At 36.0% G+C, this 23,952-nt stretch overlaps 1 protein-coding gene and 1 long non-coding RNA gene across 4 annotated transcripts in view; one reads left to right on the top strand and one right to left on the bottom strand.

Annotated features, from left to right (window-relative positions):
- The window catches only part of LOC128778302 (uncharacterized), a 107,285-nt gene extending 100,562 nt beyond the window's left edge, over positions 1-6,723 (top strand). The window contains exon 3 of the long non-coding RNA XR_008423843.1: positions 6,511-6,723. This is a non-coding gene — a long non-coding RNA (uncharacterized LOC128778302). The remainder of the gene's footprint in view (positions 1-6,510) is intronic.
- The window catches only part of CWC27 (CWC27 spliceosome associated cyclophilin), a 194,950-nt gene that overhangs the window by 83,377 nt on the left and 87,621 nt on the right, over positions 1-23,952 (bottom strand). For 2 of the 3 annotated variants that reach the window (XR_002071342.2, XM_019414333.2), the window contains exon 11: positions 18,247-18,350. Coding sequence is in view for 2 of the 3 variants with exons in the window: in XM_019414333.2 (XP_019269878.1) it covers positions 18,247-18,350 (104 nt within the window). In the remaining variant the exon portion in view is untranslated. Of the gene's footprint in view, positions 1-7,152; positions 7,460-18,246; positions 18,351-23,952 lie in introns of those variants that run through there. The other variant, XM_019414334.2, reaches the window with a different exon arrangement.

The raw sequence follows: 23,952 nt of genomic DNA on the forward strand, positions 1-23,952 counted from the left end.
CATACACCTATCATATGACCTAGCCATTTCAGTTCTACATCTTTGTCGAAGAGAAAAGTATATGGCTATACAAAAACTTGAGGAGTATCTATATCATGGAATACTATTTAGTAATAAAAGGAATGTTACTGATAAACACAGCCACATGGATAAATCTCAGAATACTTATGCTGAGTGAAAGAAGCCAGACAAAAAAAGGGAACATACTGTACATGATTCTATTTAAATACAATTGTAGAAAATACAAACTGCTTTATAGTGATAGAAAGAACTTCAGTAATTGCCTGGGGATTGAAAATGGGATTACTCAGGGGCATGAGAACATGTTGGACCTTGAAGAATATGTTCACTGTCTTGATTGTGGTGAAGGTTTCACAGATGTATACAAATGCCAAAACACATCAAATTGTTCACTTTAAGTTAGTGTTCAATAAAGCTGTTAAAAAATATTTTGTGTGTGTGTTCTAATTACTGTTTGTGAAGTCTGTCTTTTGACTGGGTCCTTTCTGACATCTACCCAATTTAAAGTAGTCCTCTAGTCGCTGTATCAGATTGTCCTGTTACATATTATTTTCATAGCCCTTATTATCTGAAATTACTTTGTTCATTATATGTTCCTATGTGCTCTTCATTTGACCATAAATTCATGCTCAGAAAAATAGATAATCTTGAGTCTGCATTCTTATTTTCTTTTTCCCCTTATACATTATATATCATCCATTTAAACAAAAGTTACTTTCATTAATTCCTTCAGCAATTATTTGTTGAATGCCTCTATTTTGCCAGTCACTGTGGCAAGTACCAGGCATATGGAGATGAATCAGTTATGATTCCTGCTTTGCAGGGCAGTCTTCCAACTATTGCTCTACTTATTGCCCTTCATTTATTTTGCAGTGAAATCTTACTCATCTCTTAAAACCTGGCTCAGATACTTGGTCAAGCTTTTCCTGACCAAATGGACTACTGCCTTTTTGGTTCTTCCTAAGCCTTTGTTTATATTATGTAACAACACCTGCTAATTTCCTCCCTAAATTCATTTTCCCCTTTTACGTTTTAGTGGTAGAACCAAACCCCACCTTTCCCACCCTTGACACTAAGTTTTAGCTGGGCAGTCGGCCACTCAAACGTGGTTTAGCCTTTCTTACAGCTAGGTATGGGCATATGATTTCAGGATGCTACGATATGACTAAAACTGCTCTGTGCAACTTTTTTTTTTTTCTCTGTGCAACTTTTGAGTCATCTTCATCTTCAAGATGAAGCCACTTGTCTGGTACTTATTCCTTCCCCTTCCCTCCTGAAAGGCCAGATTCAATCATGTGAACAATGAAAACAGCCTAGGAGATGGCAGAAAAATAAGATGAAAGAAACCTGGGTCTTTCAATGTGCTGCCAACCATTAAGGGTTCATCCCTGGGCTGTTTTGCAGAAGAGAAATAATACCAAATATTATTTAGACACTGTATTTTTGCATGTCTGTCTGCTTCTCTCTACTGCTCTCTTTAATAGCAACTTTTTGTGACTAATAAAACTAGCACTATTAATATTAACTTCCCTATGGCACTCCTTGTACATAACAAGTAGTTACTTTCTCTGGATTGGAAGGTCATCTGGGAAAGAATAAGTGACAAATGTCCAATACAACAAAATCAAATCAATTTTCTGGGTATCTACTATGTGTAAGGGACTAAAAAGTTATATTACTGGTTATTTTAATTTTTGTTCTCAAAAATTAAATCTAACCTCAGTCTAACAAGTGTTTTCTATTTTACTGATTTCTGTCTTTATTATTACCTTCTTTAAACTTCATTGGGTTAATTTTGCTTGTTTTTTTTTTTTTTTTTTTAGCTTCTTTACATGGGAAATGTTTCCAGTAATTTTCTTGTATTGTAATAGCCACATCAGTATATTCAAATATCAGTAATTTTAAAATCAATTGTTATTGTTAACAACTGCATTTTGTTGAAGCAGGTAGTCAATTTGAAAACAATCCTTTGAAATTTTTCTAACTTTCTTTATGGCCCACCATGTGGCCACTTTCCATAAAAATTTCAAGAGTGCTAGAAAAAAGTGTATTCTGAAGCTACTGAGGGTAACGCTCTGTTTATGTGCATGATATCAAGCATGTTAATTATATAGCACAAAACTGTCTATATTTTATTAATTTATTACTTAAAAATTTATTATTTTTAAAAAAGATTTTAGTTAAAAAACTTTTTTTTTGTTATGTTTATTTATTTGGTGGGGGGAGAGGGGCAAGAGAGAGCCGGAGACACAGAATCCAAAGCAGGCTCAAGGCTCTGAGCTGTCAGCACAGAGCCCGACAGGGGGCTCGAACTCACAAGCATGAGATCATAACCTGGGCAGAAGTCAGACACTCAACCAACTGAGCCACCCAGGCACCCCTAAAATATTTTAGTTTTTTAAGTAATCTCTACCCCCCATGTGGGCTTGAACTCATGACCACAAGATCAAGAGTCACATACTCCACTGACTGAGCTAGCCAGGCACCCCTCTATCTATTTTTTTATACGCTTATTTACTGAGAAAAATGTGTTAAAATCTCCCACTATGAAGGACTTGTTTACTTCTTCTTATAAGTCTTTCAATTTGGTTCATACATTTTGAGTCTGTGTTACAAGGTCCATTCATATTTAGGACTGTTACATCTTCCTGGAAGAGTGAAGATGTTGTTATTAAGTAGAGATCCTCTTTAACCATAATAATACATTTTGCCCTAAAGATGAGATTGTCCAATATATTTAAGATATTTCTCATGTAAGCAGGATATGACTGAATTTGTGTTTTTTAATCCAGTTTGATAGTGTTGGTCTTTTAGGTGAAGAGTTGGACTTTCCAGTTATTTCAATATAATTACTGATATATCTATATTTTATTTCATCTATCTTATTTTGCACTGATGCTTTTAATATTCTGTTCAGTTTACATATCTTTTTCTTTTCTTTCTTGTTGCCTTTCAGGTTATATGCTTCCCTCTAATTCCATATTTTTCTCTACTATTTTGGAAGTTATGACCTTTTCCTGTCCTCTTAGTAGTTTTCCTAAATTATCAATGTGGATATTTAATGTGTTACAGTCTAAATTTAATTTGTATCTCTACTTTCTTCCAGAACAAGAATCCAGACAAGAATACTTTTCGAAACTCCTTTTACCTGTTTTCCAAGCTTATGTGCTATTTTTTTAATGTTTTTTTTTTTTTTTAATTTTTTTTTTTTCAACGTTTTTTATTTATTTTTGGGACAGAGAAAGACAGAGCATGAACGGGGGAGGGGCAGAGAGAGAGGGAGACACAGAATCGGAAACAGGCTCCAGGCTCTGAGCCATCAGCCCAGAGCCTGACGCGGGGCTCGAACTCACGGACCGCGAGATCGTGACCTGGCTGAAGTCGGACGCTTAACCGACTGCGCCACCCAGGCGCCCCTGTATTTTTTAAAATTATTTTTGAGAGAGAGAGAGAGAGACAGAGAGAGAGAGATACAGAGAGACAGAGCATGAGCGGGGGAGGGACAGAGAGAGAGGGAGACACAGAATCCGAAGCAGGCTCCAGGCTCTGAGCTGTCAGCAGAGGCCGATGCAGGGCTTGAACCCATGAGCCCTGAGATCATAACCTGAGCTGAAGTCACACGCTTAGCTGACTGAGCCAACGAGGTGCCCCACTGTTATGTATTTTAATTATTATCTTTATTTTTAACTCAATAAGGCATTATTATTTTACTCATTCAGTATTTCTTTAGATATATATTTACTACTTTCTATGTTCCTTTCTGTTTGCAGTACAGATCTTCCATATAAGCTCGCCTATCTTTGGCCTGAAGTATGCCCTTTAGAGTTTCCTTTAGTGAAGGTATGCAGGTAGCTAAGTCTCTCAGTTTCTTTGAAGAAAATTCTCCTTCAATACACTACAGATAATATTCTGTGTTATGTCCGTGCTTGTTGCTGTTGAGAAATCAGCTCTTGCTTTTTTCAAGGTAATGTTTTTCTCTCTGGCTGCTTTTGAGGTCTTTTTGTGTTGACTACTCTGAATGTTATCATGGTGTGTGTAGATCTGGATTTATTCTTATTTATCCTCTTGTAGATTTCTTCATTTTACTTCCTTACCCTGTAAACTGATTTCTTTCATTAGTTACAGAAGATTTCAGCTATCAGCTCTTCCAAATATTGCCTCTACTTGTCCTTTGAATTCCTCCTAGAATTTGATTAGATTTATTAGATCTTTTTTTCTATTCTTCCAGGTTTCCTGTCTCTTTTTGGGCTGAAATCTATATAATTTTCCAATTTTACCTTTCTGTTTACTAATACTCTTTTTAGCTATGTCTACTTTGCTATTAAACCTATTGGATTTAAAATGTTTATTTTGAGAGACAGAAGAGAGAGAGAGAGAGAGTGCACACATGTGTGAATGAGTGGGAGAGGGGCAGAGAGAGAGAGAATCCCAAGCAGACTCCATGCTGTCAGTGCAGAGCCCAATGTGGGGCTCAATCTCATGAACCGTGAGATCAGGACCTAACCTGAAATCAAGTCGAATGCTTAAGCAACCGAGCCACCTAGATGCCCCAAAACCTAAATATCAACTATTATATACTTTTGATTTCTAGGAGATTTCCTAAGTTAGATTTATTTATTTATTTAAAAAAATTTTTTTTAATGTTTATTTTTGAGAGAGAGAGAGAGAGAGGGAGAGAGAGTATGAGTGGGGGAGAGGCAGAGACAAAGAGGGAGACACAGAATCCGAAGCAGGCTCCAGGCTCTGAGCTGTCAGAACACAGCCCGACACGGGGCTTGAACTCGGGAACTGGGAGATCATGACCTGAGCTGAGATCGGATGCTTAACTGACTGAGCCACCCAGGTACCCCCTCAGTTAGTTTTAAAATCTGCTTGTTCCAGGGTGCCTGGCTGGCTCAGCTGGAAAGTGTGCAACTCTTGATCTTGGGGTCATGAGTTCAAGCTCCACATGGGGTGGAAAGATTACTTAAATAAAGCTTAAAAAAATAAAATAAAATCTGCTTGTTCTATATAGTACTTTTAAACTTTTCTTGAAATGTATTATATATACTTATTATTTTTTAAAGATTTTAAGTAATCTCTACACCCAACAAGGGGCTCAAACTCACAACCCTGAAATCAAGAGCTGCATGTGCCACTGACTGAGCCAGCCAGGTGCCCCCTGTATGACATACACTTATTTAACATTTAGGGTCTAAATAAAAACTGAAGAGTTTGTGAGTCTGATTCTGTTGTCTCTTCTTTCTATTAGCTTTTTGTCAGGTACTTGTATTCTGAATCTGTGTGTTTTCGTTCAGAGCCACTCATTTTATTTTGAATTTTCTTTGAGCACAGTGAATGAAAGCAGGTTTCTCCTGAAAGGACTTATGTTTGTTTGTAACAGGCTTCTGGGAGTACTAAGGATCCAGGACTGTGTCCAGCTAAATTCTTGGCTGGGGGATTTTAACGCCACCCAGGCAGGGTGAATTGGGGCTCTAAACTGATGAGAAAGCTGCCATGTGTTTATGGTTCGTAGGAAATGCTCTTGTCCCCAAATGCTCAGCACCATGATTCAAGATAGGCAGTTTTCCTTGTAGTTCTTTCTTTGATGGGGATAAGATGCTTCTGCTTATTTTTATTTCTCCCTGCCACTAAGGATGAGAACCTTTGGGCTCCCAACTATATGGGATAGTTGAGAGACCTTGAGAAGATCTTAGGTTCTATACTGTCTCTTTGTAAGACCTCAAAAAACAATTCTCTAGTTCAGTCAGTTTAGCAAATATCTTTAGATCTTTGATCTAGATCTAGTGCTCCACTTATTCTCTTAATTCACATCTTATTCCCTGGTGTGGCTCGTTCTTTCTTTCTTTCTTTCTTTCTTTCTTTCTTTCTTTCTTTCTTTCTTCTCTCTCTTTCCTTCCTTTTTCTTTTCTTTTCTTTCTTTCAGTTTGTTTATTTATGTATTTATTTTTTTGTTTGTTTATTTATTTGTTTATTGAGAGCAAAGGGAAAGAGAGAGAGGGAGAGAGAATCCTAACTAGGCTCTAAGCTGTCAGCACAGAGGCCGATGCAGGGCTGGATCTCACGAACCATGAGATCATGGCCTGAGCCAAAATCAAGAGTCAGATGCTTAACTGACTGACCCACCACAGGTGCCCCCCTGGTTTGGATATTTCTCATTTTATTTGGCTAGTTTCTTGTTTGTTTGTTTTGCAAGTTCACAGGATAATATGAGAAAATGTTTTTATGCTATATACAACATTTTTAGTTGTTTTCAGTGGGAGGATCAGTTTGGACTCAGTCTGCCATGTTACCAGAAATTAACATTTTCTATAATATTTAAATTTTTTGCCAGTCATTGCAAAATTTCATGTTTAGTCTTTCAAAAGACACTAGTATGACAATAATATGTTCTTTAAAAGACTCTAGGTTTGAAGAAAGACTTTTAGAAACAATTATTCTCACCAAAACCAAAGTAGATTTTAATAGATACCAATTAAAATTTTACAGACTGTATCTACTCAAGGTTGGATCAAATTGAAGAACAGAGTTGTGGAAACAGCACTGGACTGGCAGCCAGAGGACTTAGGAGTTTGCTGTGTGATTTGGGTAAGCCCTTTTATTGGCTGGCCTTTGGCTCTCTATGTATATGATGGAAAGGTAGGGCTGGATGTGCCTTTCAGGACCAAAACTCTGATGACTGCACAGAAGTATTCACTGTAAACAGACCTCACTCAAGATCAAAGTTTCTGATGCTCATGACATTTCTTAAGGCTAGCCCACTTTCACATTTTAAAAATACTGCAGCATGCTTTAAATAAGCATACTGTGAGACCATTAAAAAAATCAATATAAACTACTTTTGTACATCAAAATAGAGTCTTAAGGATTCTTAACATTTTCACATCTTTTCACATTCTGAGAACTTCTTTATTCTCTTTGTCCTTTCTGGCACTTCAAATTCTTTCATGTAGTTTTTAATATAATTTAGGGATTATCTGTTTTTTGCATGAAAAATTATAAATACTTAAAACCTGTATCTGTACCATCTGCCAGGAGTTTATATGAAGAATTTTGAAAATATAGCCGCTCAAAACTGTCAGCATATTGCATTAATCGTTAAAAAAAAAAATCAACCCAATACCACACAGATTAAACTGTCTAAAGTAAGTTTTAATGCAACACATTCACAGGTTTACACTCTAAAGTTGTGAAGAGATTATCTTTTTCAAATTTGATTAAGTGCTGCAAGATGTGGAAGAAACTCAGCACTCAAATGAATTATATGTTTGATGTCATTTTTGGCAAAACCTCATAAAGTGTCACATAAAAGAAAAACATCTTACTTAAAATAAGGTCTTGACAGCAGTCTGGAATAGTTAACAACTCCACTCCCAAATGAGAATGCTGGTTATAATCAAAATTTTAATGACGATATTAGTTCTCCCCTTGAGACAATCTAAATATCAAAACAAAACAAAACAAAAAATAACGTGCATACATCCACACACCCCTCACGTCTTCCTTTTTAAAGGGGGAAAATTTGTAATTATTTTAGTTCATGATCTCAATATTGAGTATAATGTTTCCTTGCACATTATGAGGTTTCCGCTACGAGGCAATGTCAATCAGTATGTTTTTGTTGTTCAGTATTAATTCATGAGAGGTATAAATAATGCCCATCAGCAATGGAAGTGGTGTCCCTGGGTGTCAGTGCCCTCACATCTTCTAAACCCTAGAGCTGAAAATGGTGGGAACTTTTTACCTTTCAACTACATTTATAGTCTTTACATCTATCGTCCTCTATATCCTACTCTCTGATATGAGAAAATTAAAAGGAAGAACACCCCTAAAATCAAGTTTTCCATTTAAGAGTTATCAGTCAATTTCACTTGGAAAGTTTTTTAAAAAGCATATTACAAACAAGATTATATTAAAAACAACTATGGAAAACATGATGCCACATGTACACGTGTTTCTGGCATGAAAATAAAAAAAGTCCAGAAAAACAAATATTACACAGTTAACCATGGTTGTCTTTGGCAGAAGTATCATGGGTGATCTTTTTTATCCTTTATGCTTTTCTACATTTCTGATATTTTTGCAAAGGATGTGTTACTTATATAAACGGAAGAAATAATATAGCTTTTTAAAAAATTGACAGTTATGGCCAAAGATTAATACTTACTATCAATTAACCTATTTTTATTGGATTAGGAATGGCATCAATATTAGTAACAGGAAGATAAAGTGCAGTTACTAAAAATATAGTTAAAGGCTCTTGTCAAACTTCCTATATTGGAATTACATCTACCAGCAGGCAGAAGTAATGTTCATTTAAAAACTATTTTTTTAAGTTGATTTATTTATTTTGAGAGAGAGAGAGTGTGTGAGCAGATGAGGGGCAGAAAGAGAGGGGGGGGGAGAGAGAGAGAGAGAATTGTAAGCAGGCTCTGTGCAGTCAGCACAGAACCCGATACGGGGCTCGAACGCATGAACCGTGATGTTATGACCTGAGCCAAAACCAACAGTTGGACGCTTAACTGACTGAGCCACCCAGGTGCCCCAATAGGACAACCCAATTTTTTTCCCCAGTGAGCACTATGCCCAATGTGGGGCTTGAACTCATGACCCCGAGGATCAAGAGTCATATGCTCTACAGATGAGACAGCCAGGTGCTCCTCTCATTTAAAAACTATTTTAAGGGGCACCTGGCTGGTTCAGTCAGTAGGCATGTGAGTCTCCATCTGAGGGTTGTAAGTTTGAGCCTTATGTTGGGTGTAGAGATTACTTAAAAACAAAATCATTAAAACCCCCGCTCATGGGCTGTCTCTCTCTCTCTCTCAAATAAAAAACAAAATAAAATAATTTTAAAAATTTTTAACAAAAAAAACAAGAACAAAAACTATTTTAAGACAGTGAAGGACTGCAAAGAGATAGGCCTGACACAGTGGTTTATAAAAACAGCAGCCAATGAGTCCTAAATAACCATTAGGAAGACTGGTTAAAGTCTATTTTTCATTGCACATAAACATTAAATGTGCCCATAATGTACGATTCTCAAAGTAAGGCTCAACAAGATTTGCTAATGACACGTAGTGAGAAAGTCTGAGATGGACTGTCCAAAAAAGAACAAAGTACTTTATGGACTCTCAAATTAGAGATGATCATCTCTTATTCACTCTACCAAAAGATTAAATTCTTGGTCTAAATGTGAGGGTATGTACATCTTTACATTTACTATATACCTTTAAAAATCTTTACTATTTTTTTTAGAAATTATATTAATGAAAGACATATTATTAAAAATATAGCATGCTTTCTGGCCCATGAAGGTAGTGGCATGTATTTAATACAATTTTATTTGAGAGACTGACTATCCTTGCTACAGAGGGAGTTTTATTTTTTTAGGACTTCTAAGAAATGAAGTATTCGACATAACTAAATATTTCAGAAAAGAGAATCTTATCTCTAATTGATTAAAATGATAATTCTATTTTTTTACCAATTAGGTTGGAATCATTACCCAATCTCTGTCTTACTAAACAATAAGTACCATCTAAACTTTTCTTAATTGAATGACCATCAATAATTTTAATACTGACATGCTCTCAAAGTATAATGAAATACTATTAATAGCAAATCCATAATATTCCATTACTATTAGTTCTTGTGCTTTCTTACTTGCTGTCAAGTGGTCAGCTATCACCTCTTGCAACTGCCAGAAAGAATGTTCCTAGCTGTGCCTTTCTCTCTCACTTTTTTTTTTTTTTTTAATTTTGTTTAAGTCCAATAAAATAGTGGGCTAGCAAGACACAGGCCAGCCCCTACCCTGGCTTTTCTTTTGCTTGTTTGCTTGCTTGCTTACTCATTCATTCATTCATTCATTCATTTAATTCTTGAGGTTATACTTCATATACCATAAAATTTCCACCTCTGTTAGTGCCATGTACAAAGTAAGAATAAGTAGAATATTACTGATGGCTGGCCTGAGAGGCTTTCTATGGGTCAACTGCAAATATACTTTTACTCTTCTGTGTAAGTAACATTAAAAGTTGCACGCAGGGGATGCCTGGGTGGCTCGGTAGGTTTCAGCGTTAGACTCCTAATTTCGGCTCAGGTCATGATCTCATGTTTGTGAGTTTGAGCCCCACATCAGGCTCCATGCTGACATTGCAGAGCCTGCTTGGGATTCTCTCTCTCTCTCTCTCTCTCTCTCTCTCTCTCTCTCTCTCTCTCTCTTTCTCTCTCTCTTTCTCTCTGCCCCTCCCCTGCTTGTTCTCTCTCTTTAAGTAAATAAATAAACTTAAAAAAAAACAGAAGCACACAGATTAAGAGTAGACTGTGGGAAAAATAGGTCTGATACTTCTAGCCTCCAAGAAAAGAATGATGATTCAAGTACCTGAAGTAAGTTAACTGCTTTGGAAAAAAGTACCAGTTTGCTTAGGGAGAGGAATGGATTCTGCATGGCATTAGGCACAACACAGAGCTAACATTCCAAAAGCACTTCTGATTTTTATAAAAACCAAGGTTAAGCTAGTTTAACATTCTGTGTTAGATAGATGAAAAGTAGTCAAAAACTATATACTTTTACAACTATCAAGCCTGAGGGGCCCTAGTTGGACTTAATGCAGTGTTAAAAAGAGAGTCTGACAAAACTTAAAATGGCTCAGTGCAATTTGAGAGGTACAAAACACCCCAGGGATGTGTTCATGAAGAGGCTTTAAAATTCTTTCTTGATTTACAAGCTCAGATTGCCCTTCTTCCTCTAATTTCTGGCACCAGTCAGAAAACAGGTATTGTGTGCTTAGAACTTTGAAAAGAGGATCTGATACCTTATCTCTCAAAAAGTGATTTGAGAATATGTCCTAACCTGTATCTCTATGTGATTGTTTTCAGTTTGGTACTAGTTTTGATATGATAAAACTTAAAGAAACCTGGAAAAGACTTAGAGACATAATTTCATGAAAAGGATTATACAGTTTATTAAAGAACCTGACGGAGCCAACAGAGGAAAGCGACCCTATCTCCAATTAACTATCAATCTTATTCAAAATTGATACAAAACCCCTATGCATAGGCTTGGATGACTCACAGTGGGACTTTAGAGAAACTCCCAGGCTGTAAACAGGATTGTCCTGCAGTACATCTCTTCTGACATTGCTGATGTCTAAAGTCAAATACTACATTCCTTGTTTACCTAACTTGGGGTGTTAGAACCTACTGCAAATTCCGTATTCAACTGAGAATATGATTTAACTATTTTGAATTTTAGAGTCAAATTTCACACTATCAAAACAATTCGAATTATACACTAAAATAATGGTTTTATTCCTCGATGTTCTGTTTCTTTCATTTAGTGAAACCCTTTATACATTATCTGAAGCCTTTAAATATATATAGATGGCAAGTTAATGGTAAAAATTATGAGTTATATTTATGTAATGCTGTTCTTATAATATTGAGGTATAATTATACGTTCTCTGACAATATCCTTGTGACATAAGGAATAGCAGGCTTTGAGCTTTTTTTCTGGGAAGACTGAAAAGACAATGGATGGTCCTATATACATTTTTAATACATAGAGAAGCTTTGTTTTACATTGGTTTAAAACAGATTAATAGGTTGGCTCAATTGTAAGTGTATATTTTCTTACTAGAGCAGAGATGTTAAGAGATTTGGGGGCTATAGATCAATATTCTTGGGGGGACAGCTTTGTTGGGGCATAATTGGCGTATAAAAGAGCTGCACTTGTTGGACATACACACTTTGATGGTTTTGGACATGTGCCTATACCCATGGCACTATCACCACAATTAGGTAACATCAAACAGCAATACATTCAGGATTGTTCAATTGTATGGGGCCTAAAGTATTTACTGATGTAAAGGCAACAAAAGTATTTTATCTTCTGCCATAATGTAATTGAAGGAGTTAATAAGAAGTAAATACTTAATAGTAAAACATTATAAAAACACGAATAGCAGATTTTATCTTTAACTTATATAAAGAGAAATAGATGGGTCTTGATTTTACAGTAACTTGCCGAAGGTGACAGAAGAGACTTAGAAGTACAACCATAGTTAGAATATAAATTCCTGTTTGTCTTATACCAATCTGGCTAAGGATCCAGTCCAAGAAATTGGGTAAAGATTATCAAACCAAAGGAATATTACTCTCTGATTAAAGATTTCCTAAGATGACAAAAGCCCAATAAAGTATCACATCTATTAGAACACCTGGCTAAATGCTAAATAGGATGCCTCCATTCACACAAGAAGGCCAGAACGGGGTAGATTAATGCACAAGCATTAGAACACAAAGCTTTTTTGTTCTGATGTTTTTTTTCACCAAGTGCTTTTAATCTGAGGATAATACACTAAATTCTAAAATGAAGTGGCAATAGTAAACAAGTGTTAGACTCGCCAGATAAATTCAGAAAATCAGGAAATAATACTACTGGATGTTTTACTTAAGAATGTAGTCAAGCTGGGGCGCCTGGGTGGCTCAGTCGGTTAAGCGTCCAACTTCGGCTCAGGTCATGATCTCGTGATCCATGAGTTTGAGCCCCATGTCAGGCTCTGTGCTGACAGCTCAGAGCCTGGAGCCTGTTTCAGATTCTGTGTCTCCCTCTCTCTCTGACCCTCCCCCGTTCATGCTCTCTCTCTGTCTCAAAAATAAATAAACGTTAAAAAAAAAAAGAATATAGTCAAGCTCACACTTAAAACCTTTTTAACAAAGAATAGGATTATAGAAATGTAACTTAGAAAGCATATGAAAGAAATATTTATTTTGAAATTTTGATTTATGTTGTATTTATATATAGCTATATTGATTACAGGCTTTAACTGCAACTAACACAGTATTAAAATTCAAAATTTCCAGGGGCGCCTGGGTGGCTCAGTCGGTTAAGCGGCTGACTTCGGCCCAGGTCATGATCTCGCGGTCCGTGAGTTTGAGCCCCGCGTCGGGCTCTGTGCTGACAGCTCAGAGCCTGGAGCCTGTTTCAGATTCTGTGTCTCCCTCTCTCTGACCCTCCCCTGTTCATGCTTTGTCTCTGTCTCAAAAATAAATAAACGCTAAAAAAAAAAAAAAAAAAAAAAATTCAAAATTTCCATTTGTAGGATTTTGATAGGACAAAATGAAACCAGAAATAGCTATATTTTTCTTCTTAGAATTTAAAATTATTTTTATACACCACTGTACATTTATTAAAGGTCTTCTCATTATTTAATTTACTTCTTACAAGAATCTTGAGGGGTACACAAAACATTTTCTACATGGATTTACGACAAGAGAATAGAGTCACACAGGCTTAAATAACTTCACTGTTAGTAACTAGACTTAAAAGTTTTAATACTTTCCTGTTTATTTTTTGATAAGATATAATATTCTAAAGTATTCTTCTAACCTTTAGTGTTACATATAACAAGCACTTAATATTACTATCAAAAATTACTATTAAAAATAACAAAATTGGAGCTCCTGGCTGGCTCAGTCAGTTCAGCATCTGACTGTTGCTTTTGGCTCAGGTCATGATCTGATGGCTCCTGAGTTTGAGCCCAGTGCACCAGTCTCTGTGCTGCTGGTGTGAAGGCTGCCTGGGATTCTTTCTCTTTCTCTCTCTCTCTCTGCCCCTCCCTCACTTGTGCGTGCATGAGCTCTCTCTCTCTCTCTCTCTCTCTCTGTGTCTCTCTCAGAAAATAAATAAAAAACTTAAAAAAAACACCAAAATTAATGTATTTTTAGACTCTCTAAATTAGCAGATGTGGTACATGCATCCAGATGTAAATTTGTTTGGAAGATAGGTCTATATTACACAATAGTTTATACATCAAAATATTCAAAATACTTTTTAATAATGGATTATCTACTTCTAAGTTTGTTGGCAAATTAAATTTCTAGATATAGCATATAATATTCAAAAGACCAAACCATCCAGAGTTGCCATAATACTCAGATAATTTAGTCTTGGATTAAAATAAAGTGTCTTATAAAAGCCAGATACGCAGAGGCTTTTATAATTCAGGGGCATTATACGCACGGATGTGTGGGTGGCTCAGTTAAGCGTCTGACTCTTAATCTTGGTTCAGGTCATGATCTCACGGTTCATGAGGTCAAGCCCCATGTCAGGCTCTGTGCTGATAGTGAGGAGTCTGCTTAGGATTCTGTCTCTTCCTCTCTCGGCCTCTCCCCTGCTCATTCTCTCTCTTTCTCTCAAAATAAAATAAACTTAAAAAAAAAAAAAAAAGCCAGATATGCAGCCATATAGCCCAATCAAGAAATCTTTCTTGAATTGGTTCAGACGATGTATGAAGTTATAGAGCCAAGGTTAAATATCACTTTCAACTTCTTTTCATGTGATGATCTTACTATGAAAATGCTTATGAGAACTTTTGGATCCGTTCCCAGAGTTTATATAGTTCTAACCATGGAATATCTTTCACCTGGGAAGATAGGCTAAGTTCTGACATATATTCAGGGAGGCTTAAAATTCACAAATCTTCCATAATAAATTAAAAGAATTTTTTTTAATGTTTAATTTACTTTTGAGAAAGAGAGAGCACGAGCGAGGAAGGGCAGGGAAGAGACACAGAATTTGAAGCAGGCTCCAAGCTCTGAGCTGTCAGCACAGAGCCTGATGTGGGGCCCGAACCCACGAACCGTGAGGTCATGACCTGAGACAAAATTGGACGCTTAACTGACTGAGCCACCAGGCGCCTCTGTAATAAACATTTTTCTAACATTATACATACTAGTCAATTTAAAAAGATCAAGTAAGTTTAGAGGAAATACAATTCCAAGAAAAAGGTAATTTATAACGCATCACAGATAGGGGCTAAAAGCAAATTTTGTTCAGCATTTTAACAAGATGGTGATAATACAAAATTGCTCCTAATAGCATTCTAAAATTATTAGAATCAAAATAAAAAGACTGACTTAGTGCCTAGATCTTGGTTTCTAAATACAATGGAAAACAAGAATTCCCTGAAGTGGTTGATTCCAGGCCTGGAGAAGGGAAACCACAAGATCAATTTGGGCTTCTAGTGCTAGAAAGTAAAAATGTTCTCAAAGTGGGAGCCAGTTGAAAAGACACAGGAGCCAACCTGAAAGAACTACTAATGACCAATTCTGGTACTATCTGAACAACAAAATAAATCATGATAGTTTGGGATTATAACACATAGAATAAAATAAATGTTCACAAGTTCATATTGATATAAATAAGTGAATAATGATATAAATAAGTAATAGAGAAAGAGAGCGAGAGAGACTCTTTCTTAAAGAATTCCAAGTAATAAAAGTAGTAAGAAAAAGGAAAATAAAAAGTTACCATTAGAACACCACAGTAAATAACTGTTGCCTATAGGCAAGATCCACCAATGGATACTAAAATTAGCGGAGGTAAGCTTGAAAAGAAACAGAATAGTCTCACAGTATCTCCCCCCAAATACTTAAAATCTCAAAGGGAAAGAGTAACTTTAGAGTGTAGCAACTCAACAGACACCACTTTAAATTAGTCATCGAGGCAGTATTACCAGTAAAAAGACAACAGACAACTTTATAATGCACTGGGAAGGACATATCATTTCTGTGGCAATCTTGCCAAAAAAAAAAAAAAAAAAAAAAAAAGCATAACCTTAATCTAATCACAAGACAACATCAGACAAACTCAAATGAGACATTCCCCAAAATATCTAACTAGGACTCCTCAAAGTGTCAAAGACATGAAAGATAAGAAAAAATTGAGGAACTGTCATAGATCAGAGGATACTAAGGAGGAACATGATGACTCAATACAGTATGGAATTTCTGGATGGAAAAACAGAAGAGAAAAACAATGGTAGTGGGAAAATGGGTGAAATTCTTATCAGGTCTGTAGTTAGTTAACAGTCATGTATTAACATCAATTGCTTGGTTTTCACCATTGTACTATGGTTATATAAGACCTTCATGTTAAAGGTATATGGGAATTCTGTATTTGCAACTTATCTGGAAGTCTAAAATTATTTCAAAACAAAGCAATCAAAAATAAATAAAATGACCCATTTTTTGTAGAAGCTAATTTTAAATGATATTCAGATTTAAGGAAACTCCAGGATATTTCTAGAAGATATAAGGAAAATTAAATTGAGAAAAGTAATTCCTAATATAATTCTCTAATTATGGCATAACAAAATGGTTTTATATGGCTTTCTCATCAACAGACTGAAATAAGCTCTAGAAGAAATCTTCTCTTTTGTGTTAAGAAATCATTCTAAGACTCAAACGTTTCTTTAATTGTATTTAATATTTTAAAGGCAGATAAATAATTTAAAACAGCACTACTTATATTTAATATAAGCCTTAACTATAAAGCACTATTGCAGTAATTATCTATTTCCAATTCTCTCACTCTGACTAGATCATGAACTATAAAGGTAAGAACCTCCATCCATTGCCAACTTCATACCCCTAGTCCTGCATGGTTCTTGAGGAACGGGAGTACTAATAATTATTTGCTCAAAAATGAATTAAAATTTAAGTAAAAGATCTTTCTAGTTGAAAGGAATTACTCTCATATATTTAAAATGCTTTTAATTATAAGGAACAATACTCTGAGAAAATTATGTCTAAACTTAAAAAATAGGGGTGCCTGGGTGGCTCAGTCAGTTGAGCGCCCGACTTCAGCTCAGGTCATGATCTCACAGTTCGTGAGTTCGAGCCTTGCGTCGGGCTCTGTGCTGACAGCTCAGAGCCTGGAGCCTGCTTCGGATTCTGCGTCTCCTTCTCTCTCTGCTCCTTCCCCGCTCATGCTCTGTCTCTCTCTGTCTCTCAAAAAAAAAATGAATAAACATTAAAAAAAAAAAAAATTAAGCTTAAAAATAAAATAACCTTCACTGTATTTCTTTCAAGTCGCAGTATTGCCAATATAGCTTGTTTCTGTTCAGGGTTATACTTTATCTACATGACCTGGTCACACATAAGTTTATCTTTTCTTTTCTTTTCTTTTTAATTTTTTTTAATGTTTATTTTTTTGAGAGAGAGACAGAGTGTGAGCAGGGGAGGGGCAGAGAGAGAGGTAGATGAAGATTTCCAAGCAGGCTCTAGGCTCTGAGCTGTCAGCACAGAGCCTGATGTGGGGTTCAAACTCATAAACTGCGAGCTCATGACCTGAGCTGAAGTCGGATGCTTAACCTACTGAGCCACCCAGGTGCCCCTTTCCTTTCTTTTAAATAGAGCTTATAATTTGTGTCATCATGGGGAGTTAATTTTTTAATAGTTTCATTCAAATATATTTTGGTGACTTTGAATTCTTCATTAAGTACCTGCCTTTACTATAACAGTCACTGGGGGATATGGTGCAAATAATCTAAGAACTATGTCCTTTAGATAGTTATGTGGTTATTACCTGTGCTACTTAAAATAAATACTAATGCTGAAGTGCCTGGGTGGCTCAGTTGGTCAAGCATCCAATTCTTGATTTTGGCTCAAATCATGATCTCACAGTTCATGAGATTGAGCCCTGTGTTGGGCTCTATGCTGACATCATGGAGCCTGCTTGGGATTCTCCCTCTCTCCCTCCCTCCCTCCCTCTCTCTCTCTCTCTCTCCCTGCCTCTCCCTCTCCCTCTCACCCCTTGCACCTACCCCACTTGTGCTCTCTCTCTCAAAGTAAATAAACTTAAAATAAAGCCCTAATAGCTTCATAAAAATCATAGTAAAATTAAGAATATATTTAACCTATATAAATAGAAGGGTATTATTTTGATTAATTTTTTATCAGCTTTATTGATAGTTTAGATTTTCAGTATCTTAACAAAAACAAACAAAAAACAAGAGTTTATATTTCATACTATTCAAACCAATGCACAAATATTTACACAAGTCCCAAATATAGGGCCTAAATGCTTTTTAAAAATGTTTTAAAGGGTATGCAATATAAGAAATGAACATTCCATTCTTGTGCACTCCTAGACATGTGTTATGGCAACATTTAAGTTTTGCCTGAGGACAAGTCTCTTAGTTTTCATTAAGCTTCTTAGAATACCAGTTATGATCATGTTTGACTGAATTTACTTCGTAGACAAAATCCTAAATGGAAATTTATTTTATTGGCTAACTGTCTAAGTATTAAAAAAAAAAAAAAAAAAGCAAAACTTAGAAAGGAGGGAGGAGGGAAAGAGGAGAAAAGGAAGGAAGGGGAGATGGAGGGAAGAGGGTAATGTTGTACAAGTGAAAATAAAAACCTGATAAATATCCTTACCTTCACTTTTTTTTTCTGCTTGTTTTGTTGCATTTTCTACTTTTTTTTGTTTTGCTGCTAACAGTTCCCGCTTTAACTGTCTTGCTTCTTTTCGGAGCTCGTCACTGTAAAGCAAAAACAGTTATATAAAGTACATAATACACGGAAAAAAAAAATTGTTTAGCAAAAACAGGCATATTGTTTTTTACATACACTAAATCCCTAAAAAAACACAAAAAAATAATGTAATTCATTTTGTTTCTTACCTGTGTATTGTGCTATGGAAACAGAGCTATCGAGTATTTTAGAAGCTGTCATTTTTTAGAATAGCAATATAATATGAATTACCTATAAAATATACTCCCTATCAAGTATGTTAAACAGAAATAGATAAATGATAAATATCCCACTATTCTAATTCACTTGCCAGTTTAGCATTCTAATTCCAGTTTAATAATTCATGAAGATCCTGAATCAAAACAAAATTTTAATATAAATTCTACTTACTAAACTTGCACATACACAAAAAGATGTGGCTTTAAAACTTGGTGAATTCCTCAACTGGCACCAGTAGCTACCATTTATTAAGCAATTACATGCTAGGTGCGGTGCTAAAATGTTTTTAAACTCAGTTTTTTAAACTCAATTAATTTTTAACCCACTTAATACCATAATTTGGCAAAAAATTTCCTCTTCTGTGAAACCTACAAGGCTGAGGTATTCTGATGATTAGTACAATCATGTATTAAAGGTAAACTGGGATATAAATATTGACTTCACTACAAGTCACTAGGTGGCTAGCTTCTACAAAGCCAGTTTTAGGACATATTCAAATTCATGTGCTTATAAAAAATTAATTACCCATGATATGAACACTTAGGGTCACTAGTGGCCAGTCAAACTTTGAATGTCAGGCATCTACTCTATTTCAGTAAAAGCTAGAGTGGATAACAGACACTCAAAGAACCACTGTAAACCCAAGTAGGCAACAAGTCTAGAAAAGGTCTCCAAAGACACCCAAGCCACAGTTTACCAGGATCTTAAATCTAAATACTTCCATACTGATTCAAACTTTGTGCTTCTTCCTGGTCCCCAAATCTCATACTTTATTTTTCTTTTAAAGCATGTCATATATTAGTTACCAAAGTAATAGGTCGTACAATGTGCACAACTCAATTCTTACTACCTCTTTTCTACATCAAACACAAATGGCTATAATTTGTATCTGCTTGGCCTCCAAGATCCTGAATTCTGAAAATTCCTTCTAATTAAAATCTACTACCTACTTGGGGTGCTTAGGTGGCTTGGTCGGTTAAACGTCCAAATTCAGCTCAGGTCATGATCTCAAATTTCCTGAGTTCGAGCCCCGTGTCAGGCTCTGTGCTGACAGCTCAGAGCCTGGAGCCTGCTTTGGATTCTATGTCTCCCTCTCTCTGTCTGCCCCTTCCCTGCTCTCTCTCTCAAAACAAACAAACAAACATTAAAAAAATTTTTTTTAAATCTACTACCTACTTCCTCAGTTTTTCATTGCTATTGAACCTGTTCTCACTCAATATAATAATGAAAGCCAGCTTCTTCATAGTTCATGATCTGTCAGCCCTATTCTAACCCAACTGGCTCTCTATCCATTCTAGATGATACGGTCAGCTATTTCACTAATGTCCTCACCAGCACCTTTAATTTTCTTGACTTGTTTGTCCTTATGAATATGTGATAATTACCTAGAAGACCTTGTTCACAACATGTTCCTAGAGACAAACCTCCAGAGAATGTTATTTTGTTAGATGTGAGATGTTGCCTGGGAATTTGTCCTTGTAACAAGTTCTGGTTGATTCCAATACGCATTCAGGTTTGGGACCCAGTGCGTTAGGACTGCCATATAGCAATTATCTTTTCTTCTTTACAACTCCAAGCACTCCTACTTTACTAATCCTTTCATTCAGCCAACAAACATACTCAAATTTCCCTGGACTCTGCTCCAATCAAGTGATGATTATCTTTACCACTGGACTCTTGGCCTGAAAGAACAGTTTATATATAGAGTCTACTTTCTCAGCCTCAAACTTCTTAATCTCTTGCAATCTATCCTTCTTATACTCTATTGAAACTGCTTCTGTATCAACCAAATTCAATGGTCTTTTCTCAGTCTTCCTTTTCCTCTTTGGCTTCTCTATCATTCAATATTAACCACTCCTTCCTTCTTGAAATTCTATCCTAATCAGACTATGTACCATTTTAGAGTATTGATTCTCCAATCCTTATTCTAATTACTCTTTCTTTTCTCAATCTATAATTCTTGGTATTTTTCCCATTTCTGTACCTTGTACAATGGCATTTTGTCTAATCTCATAACATTTGTCTAATCTCATAACATCAGATATCACTTTCATATAGGTTATTTCCAAATCTAGATGTTTTGCTCTGAATGTTTGGTCCTGCATTTTTAACTGTTATAAACCTTCCTGTACATTAGTACTGTCCAACAGAAATATAAGGTAAGACACATATGCAATTAAGTATCCTAGCTGCCACATTAAAGAAATAGCAAAAGGAAACAGGTTAAATTAACAACTTGTTTTAACTCATTAACTTAGTATGTCCACAATATTACTATGTCAACATGCAACCAATATAAAAATATTAATACTGTATTTACTTTTTTTTTTTTTTGGTACTAAATGTTCTAAATCTGGTGTGTATTTTATACTTACAGCACACCTCAGTTTAAACTAGCCACATTTCAAGGGCCCAGATCTAGATGGATAGTGGAGGCGAGACGCTGCAATGTTCAGACTTGAAGTCATCTCCTCCCTGCCCAAATCTGTTCCTTTTCATGAAATCCCTGTTTGAATGTGGAACTATTTTCCTCCTAATGACCAGACTTTAAACTTCCTCTGGGACTGTTCCCCCGCCCTTTCACTGAATCACTGTCGGAGTATGTCATTTTCCAATCTCTCTCACGTATAATACTCCTCTTGACTCTCAACATCAATGCCCAGTTTAGGCTCTCATTATGTATTTCTCAGATAAATTACTTCCTATTTCTTGAAGTTATATGAGCACAGGGAATAGCAACCACATCTTTACTCCATCCACTAAATACCATCTTTTATTATACTAATTAAAAAAATTTTTAATTTGGTAAGTAATACAGAAATTTAGATGATGTTTTCTGAATACTAAGGTCTTTGAGGGGAAGATTATTTTGAAAGTTGAAGAGGAAATGCTGCATGATGGCTAAACAAACTAGTTATGAGAGTCATTTGAAGTATGCGAAGAATGAGGCAATGACAGTATATACTGTTGCAGAGGTAGTAATGCACAGTTATTGAAAGGATTAACTTTGAATTCAGAAAGTCTTGATTTAAAAGCTAACTCTAACACTTATTATCTGAGTGGCCTCAGAACAATTATTTAACTTCTGTGAGACTCAGTTTCCTCAACTATGAAATGGGGGTAAGATATTTAAAATATTGGACAGACAATACATGTTCAACAAATGGTAGCTATTATTATTTAGATCATGTTAAAATAGCATTACAGTTAAGGGTTGTTTGCGATGTAGGAATATTTCTGTATTATGTTATTTACTACAAATAAATGCTACCTCTACTACATATGGAGATCAACTCTTCATAATTTTTATAAAGGGCAATGAATGCATAATGCCAGCTTCTAAAAATCTATCCTTAAATAGTCAAAGACTTAGATGCACTGTTTAAGTAGCCATAATAACAGCTAGTGGCACCACGGTGGCTCAGTTAGTTAAGTGTCCAACTTCGGCTCAGGTCATGATCTCACAGTTTGTGAGTTCGAGCCCTACGTCAGGTTCTATGCTGACAGCTCAGAGCCTGGAACCTGCTTTGGATTCTGTGTCTCCCTGTCTCTCTGCCCCTCCCTTGATCGTGCTCTGTCTCTCTCTCTGTCTCTCAAAAATAAACATTTAAAAATTTTTTTAAAAACTTCAATAACATATAAAGTGAATAATGAATAAAAACTAGAAAAAGACAAAGTAAGATAGAGAAGGGAAGTTCTATAAGATTATTAAAAATTGGTTCATTATACTAAATTTTTCAAGTGATTCAGAATTTACAACATTGTTAAAATCTTTCAGACTATTCAAATAACACTATCTGTTGGTACTTGAGGAATCCATAACTCTTAGAATGAAGTGCAAGTTTTTAAACTAGTCTTTAGGTCACAGTCTGTATATTGTCTAGAATATAATCTTATCCATTGGTGCTAGAATATCTTTAAACTGTTAAAATGAGAACAAAAGTTGTAAGCCTGGAGTTTATGTCACCTGAACACTGCTAAACTATGGGCTTGCTTTAGAGTCCAGGCAGTATCTTTATGCCTTCAGAGCCTAGTTCCTGCTTGTATGGTAAAACAAATGGCTTCTGTAAGCTACTATTAACTCTGAGCTAATTGACTTTTTTCTCTAATAGGTATGTTTCTAATCTGAATTCATTTGAATTTTAATATGGTTTATATTTTATGGTTTATATTATATTTTATTTTTGATAGGGAAAGAGTGTGACTGGGGGGAGGACAGAGAGAGAGAGGGACAGAGGATCCAAAACAGGCTCTGCACCGACAGCAGGGAGTCCAATGTGGGGCTTGAACTCATGAACTGTGAGACCATGACCTGAAGTGAAGTCAGATGCTCAACTGACTGAGCCACCCAGGTGCCCTGGAAAAGAGAATGTCTTTAAAACAAATCATCCCAATAAAATATAGCAGCCTAGAAATTATAGTAGCCTTTGTATATTTAGTAATAGCAAAGAAAGTACTAATTTCTTCAACAATTTCTGGAGCATCTAATATTTGTACGGTACCATTCTGAGTGATGGCACAGAAATCAAAGTGAATAAGGAGGGAAAGGAACCTAGTTAGCCAGATTCTTTAAACCAGTCACCTCCCTAGTTACCACTTAATCTCCTCAAGAACCTGTGATATAGGCATTTTACAGAAAGAAGTCTGAGGCTTGTGGAGATTAAATACTTAGCCTGAAGTCACACAGTCTATCAGTCACTGATAGAGGTAAAAACTAAAAATGGGATTGTCCATATTCTTTACATTATGGTACACTAATACCTTGAGAAAATCTCCAAGGAGCCTAAATTCCAATGAGGGACATAAATCTCGTACATGAATAAATAATAACAGTACATAGTTGTTTGTTTTTTCTTTTAATATTTATTTCTGAGACAGAGAGAGACAGAGCATGAGCGGGGGAGGGGCAGAGAGAGAGAGAGAGAGGGAGACACAGAATCCGAAGCAGGCTCCAGGCTCTGAACTGTCAGCACAGAGCCCGACGCAGGGCTCGAACTCACAAATCGTGAGATCATGACCTGAGCTGAAGTCGGATGCTTAACCAACTGAGCCACCCAGGCTCACCCAGTTAACATGGTTAATTGCCATGACAAAGAAATGACTGAAGCATTTTTCAACTCAGAGAGGGAAACATTACAGCAGGCTAAATAAGGGATGGCTTCACAGAAGAGGCATCTGATTTGGGCCCAGAGAGATGAATAGGAGTTACCCATGTGGAGGTACAGTGAAGAGGCAGGTACTTAAGTAGTGTGTTTAAATGAAAACAGGGAGGTGGTGAAACACAGGGTGTATGCTAAAACATTAGGCTATAGAATAAATGATTTAAGGGGCTGGGGGCTAGTAACAAAAGACAGGGCTAGGAAGAGAATCTGCGACAGTCTAAATGCCAAG

The sequence above is a fragment of the Panthera pardus genome, unplaced genomic scaffold (assembly GCF_024362965.1).
Source record: "Panthera pardus isolate Hobbes unplaced genomic scaffold, ASM2436296v1 HiC_scaffold_2, whole genome shotgun sequence".
NCBI lineage: Eukaryota > Metazoa > Chordata > Mammalia > Carnivora > Felidae > Panthera > Panthera pardus.